The sequence below is a fragment of the Suricata suricatta genome, chromosome 2, assembly GCF_006229205.1.
Source record: "Suricata suricatta isolate VVHF042 chromosome 2, meerkat_22Aug2017_6uvM2_HiC, whole genome shotgun sequence".
Lineage (NCBI taxonomy): Eukaryota > Metazoa > Chordata > Mammalia > Carnivora > Herpestidae > Suricata > Suricata suricatta.
In genome coordinates, this window is record NC_043701.1 from 179030907 (window position 1) to 179036554 (window position 5648).

General features: G+C 60.3%; 1 protein-coding gene across 1 annotated transcript in view; it reads right to left on the reverse strand.

Annotated features, from left to right (window-relative positions):
- Positions 1 to 295: 295 nt before the first annotated feature.
- The window catches only part of CHST15 (carbohydrate sulfotransferase 15), a 30695-nt gene continuing 25342 nt past the window's right edge, over positions 296 to 5648 (reverse strand). The window contains exons 6-7 of the mRNA XM_029932745.1: positions 2116 to 2263; positions 296 to 600 (exon numbers count right to left, since the gene is read on the reverse strand). Coding sequence (XP_029788605.1) covers positions 410 to 600; positions 2116 to 2263 — 339 coding nt within the window. The 3' untranslated portion in view covers positions 296 to 409. The remainder of the gene's footprint in view (positions 601 to 2115; positions 2264 to 5648) is intronic.

The window sequence follows — 5648 nt, forward strand, 5'->3', positions numbered from 1 at the left end:
ACGTGACCTCAAGCGTGATGATGTGACCCCCAGCATGGGGACATGACCTCCGGCGTGGTGGCATGACCCCCAGCGTACTCCCTCGGACTCCACATCGTCAGCCCCCAGCCGCGCTTCCTGCCCACCCCACCCTTCCGCTTGGCACCCCCGCCCCCCTGCCTGGCACCCCCCGCCCTGCGCCCGCAGGAGGGCTCGGTTCCAAGTGTTGTCCCTCCGGTGGCCTGGGATGGGGGGGCCTTGGAGGCTCAGTTGTCAGGCTGTCTCCCACCACAAATGGTTACACTAAACACGTGCCTTGGGAGGGGAAGGAGAAGAATCTTGGGGTCTCTGCACGCTGCTGAGTAAAGGGACCCCCCCCCAAGAGGTTTTTAAATCACGGTGACAGTGGAAACCGCAGGGGACGCGACCCTCAGGTCTTCTTCCAGGCGAACGCCTCGTCGGCGAGCACCTGGGCCAGCCTGGCGTTGAAGGGCCCGTAGAAGTCCTGAAGGATCCTCTGGGTGACCGGCCACATGGGCCCCAGGTTCCGGTCCTCGGGGCGCCGCGCGTTGGACGCAGGGCTCTTTGTCATCAGGGTCTCTTGTTTCTCACCTAAGGGTCCTGGAACACAAAGAAAGGGCCGTGACGCAGGAGGCGCGGCAGGAACGAACTCTGCACAACTCCCAGACACGCCTCGTGTTGGGACAGGGGTCCCCTCAGGAGCGCTCGGGTCTCTGGCCAGAGCTGTCCTCGGGTTGCAGAGCACGGGAGGGGGAGCACCATCTCGAAGGAGCAGGGGCTCTCGGGCCTGGGGCTGGACACTGGCTTTTGGAGCGCGGGGCTCACCTCCTCCCGGCTTCAGCTCCAGATACCCTTAAAGGGCTGGCCCCTGTGGCCGTCAGCCTGCCTGTGGCTAACGGTGCGACCCGCCAGGCACAGTCTGTGGGCTTGGACTTTCCTACCAACCAGCCTGCTGGAACCCCGCCAGTGTCATTCTGCTGCAGACTGCTGAGGCAAAGGGCCTGTGGCTGGGCCGTATTTCACTCCGTCAAGCAGCCATGGGGGTGGTGGGTCAGGGAGGCCCCCAGTGCCTGGAGACCCTGTTAGCTGACCCTCCACCTGCAGCAAGACCCGGGGAGAGGCGCGGGAACAAGCCAGGGGCCTCCATCCCCAGCCCCTGGACCGCAAGTGTCTCACCGGCCTAACTGACCGGCTCATGCTCAGGCCGCCTGGCGCCAGGCCCTCGGGATCCAGCCCAAGTCCTGAGCCCTGACACAGAGAAGCCATGTTCCAGCGTCCCTGGGTTGTGCGCAACAGAAGAACAGAACTGGCCTCTCTGTCCATCTCAGGGACTAAAGACAACTCCCGGATGTTACAGAGCCTACCCGTGGCCTGCTCCGAGGAAAACGGTTCTAGGCCTTCCGAGGAAAAAGTAATCACACCCCTCATATCACTATGACGAAAGGCTTCTGAGGCCAGTGGAGGGTAAATTAATTTTAAGGGATATTCCATCAACAAAATCCCCAGGCCACATACTCTGATGGGACCGCAGGAGTGCTTGAGGTCTGCTGCAGACTTTCTGGCAGTCCTCTGGGCTCTAATACCCAACCCTACGAGCCATCACCATGGCCAGCAGCAGGGGACTTTCCTAGAGGTGCCAACCAGCCATGAGGCCCTGACTCCAGGGGTCCCCAAAACCTGCAATGACCTGTCCATGCCCTCCTCCAAGCCTTGCAGCCTCTGCAAGCTGTCCCAGCCATGCATGGACATCTCGTCCATCCCAAAGACGAGCTCACAGACCACTCCTCCCATGAACCCTTCCACTGTTCCTTCAGCAATGGGGGACCCCAGAGTCATATGTACAATCAACTGTCACTCCACCAGTTAGGTGGCTATTCGAGCTGTGGCTTCCTCCTGTCCCTCTGCTGGACTGGAGCCCCCAGGTGAGGGACCCTCCCTCCCCACCCCGGCACAAGGCTCTGTGCCTGACAAACAGGTCCTGAACCAGTGCCCCACTCAGCCCGGCCCGGCCCAGCCTGGCGCTCGGCATCTGCATGTGACTCGGCGAGCACCTGGGACAGCCAGTGTCCACGGGGCTCAGGCCTGCACCGCAGGTCATCAGCACGACATCCGTACCGAGGTTGAGAAACTGGAAGACCCTGTGCATGGTGTACTTGACGTTGGATGCGTGGTCTTCGAGGCGAAGAATGAGGAACTGCTCTTTGTTAAACACAGTGAGCCAGTCCAGAAGGTACACGGCATACAGCCCGACCTGGAGCCTCACCTGGAACCAAAGCAGACGGCAGGCATCACTTCAGGGGCAATTTCCAAACATTTTTCCAGAAGTATCCAAGCTGCATACAAACTAGCACCAAGAGTTATCCCAGCAAACAACTGCCTTCAGAGGATGGATTTTATTTTTATTTTACTTTTTTAATGTTTGTTTATTTTTGAGAGATGCAATGTGAGCAGGGGAGGGGCAGAGAGAGAGGCAGACACAGGATCCAAAGCAGGCTCCACGCTCTGAGCTGTCAGCACAGCGCCTGACACGGAGCTCGAACCCACGAACCAACCGTGAGATCATGACCTGACCTGAAGTCGGATGCTCAACCGACTGAGCCTCCCAGGCGGCCCCAGAGGATGGATTTTAAACGCCATGCACTCTTGAATCTCAGGAAGGATTCTGAGTGACTCACACAGAAGACTCCTACCTAAGACTGCATTTAATCCTCACCACAACCCTGGCGGCAGCTCCGGGACACATTTCACGCTGGAGACTCAGGCGAAGGAAGAGGCCAGGACTGTACCCACAAACGGTGCAAGCGTTCCTGGCACGAAACCCTGCCTGTCTCTGCCCTCCGCCCAGCACGCGACAGCCATGAGGACCACGTTCAATACCGCGGAAGCCGGCCCGGGGAGCGAACTGCCCGTGCCCGGTGCCACCTGGGCGTCCGTGACCAGCAGGCCGAGTTCAAGGCCGTGCACGGCCCCGGCCTCCCACCTGCACATCCGGGGTGATGTCCTCCGTGCCTTCTCTCATGCGGGACGGCAAGCCTGCGCGGTGAAGAACCACCCTTACCCAAAGGAAGTCTGGCCGCTGGCCTCGGCCCCTGGGAGGTTACCTGCAGGCCACCTGGGATGTCCTGCCTGCTGAGTGTCTTGGCCTGCCCGAGGCATCTGGGCACCGGAGAATAAACCGTGCGAGTGACGACAGGGGAGGAGTCTGGCTGCCAGCAGGGACTGGACGGGAAAGGCCAGCCAGGCGGGTGGCACGTGACCCAGTCCCAATAAGTGCTCTGGACACCACAGGCTTGGGTGGTGAACACTGGTGGAGAGCATTCTAGAAGGGCAGAAGCTGGTGTTTGTGATGGGGAGGGAGTGGGGGGGGGTTATTATATAGCAGCCGGAACCCATTCCTGGCGTTGCCACAGGTGACAGACGATTTCTCCGAAAGCCTGTCCGTGCCCTCCGTGGGCAGGGCCCTGGCACTGCTCCCAGGAGCACAGGGGCCCGCGGGCTGAGGCCTCCTGCAGCCAGAACTTTCTCCCCGGCGGGGATGGTCTGCGAGGGCAGGGAACACGGGGCTCTGCAGGTGAGGGACAGCGAGGAGGTCCCCACGGTGGCGGGCTCCCTGGTCCCCTGAACACCCCCTCTTCTGGCCGGCCCCAGTGCCCGTCTCCCTCCCCCTCACCACTCCAGGAACTCTGGGTCAGCCTGGGTGGCACTCCCTGGGGCACGCAGCACCAGGACTACAACTGTGCACCATCAACACGACCCTGTGGCGGGCCACCTGGAAGGCTGTCCTTCGCCTTTCCCGGCAGAGGCCTGAGAATCAAAACGGCATCAAGATAAAAAGGGCGTTGAGGGGAAGCGTCTGACAGGTTTAAAATGATAAAACAGCAGAGCCGAAACCTTCCAGGTCATCTGCTACAGCCAACTCTTGATGGAAAACTGGAAGCCCAGGGAGGGGTGGGGGCCTGCGCAGGATCGGCTGGGAGCACCGGTCGGCACCTGGAGCCGGCACCGGGTCCCTGCCACACAGGGAGGGAGCCAAGGAGGGGTGGGTGCAGGGCTCTTCCCTGACAGGCACCCGGCCGAGCCCCTCGGCTCCGATCAGGGTTTTGGCTGGAACCCCCACCCTGCCCCGCCCCGCCTATCTGGAATCCTAGAGGCTCAAAAACTCCGTTCATTCACTCATTCATTTGTTCTTCAAACAATGGAATGTGTGCTGCATGCCAGGTACCCAACTTGGCAATGGAGATGTGTTGTTACATAACAGACACAGCCCCTGGGCTCCTGGAGCCTGGACCCTGTGGGGGATGCAGAGCTGGGCTGCCGAAGAAACAGTCTGCGACCCCCAGCTGTGACCCCTGTTACGGGGAAACAACGGGGGTGCAGAGAGAAAGCAGAGGTCAGATTAAAGCAAGACGCAGAGGATGAGCAGCCCGGCGGCACAGGGGGGAAGGACGGTCCAGGGACAGGGAAGCAGGGAAGGGGGCTGGAGCCGGCCTCTCCAATCCGCCTGGGGGTGGCAGGGAGGGTGCTAGGCAGCCTGATGGGCCCACCCCCCAGATGCTGTCTTCCGTGGTCGGGGGCGAAGCCTGGGGTCTGCCCTGCTGACTAGTTCCCAGGGGATGCGGACGCTGCCGGTCCGGGAATTGCGCTTCATGAACCCCTGCTCTGAGGCAAGAGATCACCCGAGGACCTAACAGGGGGGAGTGTGGCTGCAGAGCAGGGACAGAGCGCATGGCTGGAGGAGGTGGAGTAGGAGGCAGGGCCGGCTCGCACATGCCAGCTCCTCGGGAAGGCAGGGATGGCTAAGAAAGGCTGGCACCGGGGAGCCTGGGTGGCTCAGGTCATGATCTCACAGTTCGTGGGTTCCAGCCCCACATCCAGCTCTGTGCTGACAGCTAGCTCAGGGCCTGGAGCCTGCTTCAGATTCTGTGTCTCTCTCTCTGACCCTCCCCTGCTCACGCTGTCTCTCAAAATTAAATAAAAAACATTAAAAAAAAAAAAAAAAAAAAGGAAGGCTGGCACCAGGCTCCACCTATGTTTGAAAAAGCTCTCCCTCCCTGCGCCCCCGGCCGTCTCTCTCTGACCTACGGTGTCCGCTAAGCCTAGCCCTCGTCATCCTCAGCAAAACATGAGATTGAATGAAAAAGCCGGTTCATGCTTTTCCTCTTAGGAGCTGCCCAGCGAGAGGTGGAAATGCCACAAGTCCGGAAGGCCACGGGACCTGGGATGGACCCTGGGCCTGTTACTAGCTCTGTGTCGCTGGGTTGGGAGTTAGTGTCTGTGAGGCTCAGTGTCCGCATCTGTAAAATGGGCATGGATTTCAGGGCAGCACGGAGGACAGAACATGATGCATTAGAAGAGCTCAAGACCGTGCCTGGCGCATGGTCAGTAGGGAGCAAAGCTTAGACCCCACTGTCCCTCTCTCACTGGCAAAGGGTTCTGGTCAGGAAGAATTTCCAGCACACCCCAAAGTGGAGACTCAGGAGGCCTCCTATGAACTGATCACTCGGTGTCTACAACGGTTGGGAGCTCCCAGCTGGAGGCCAACAGGGCAGCGGAGGGGAGGGCACCCCTTCCTTGTCTGTGGGAGGAAGTGGTTGTGGAAATCCCGCCTCCTAGAAACCTACTTAAAGGCAGGTGAGATGCGCATCCAA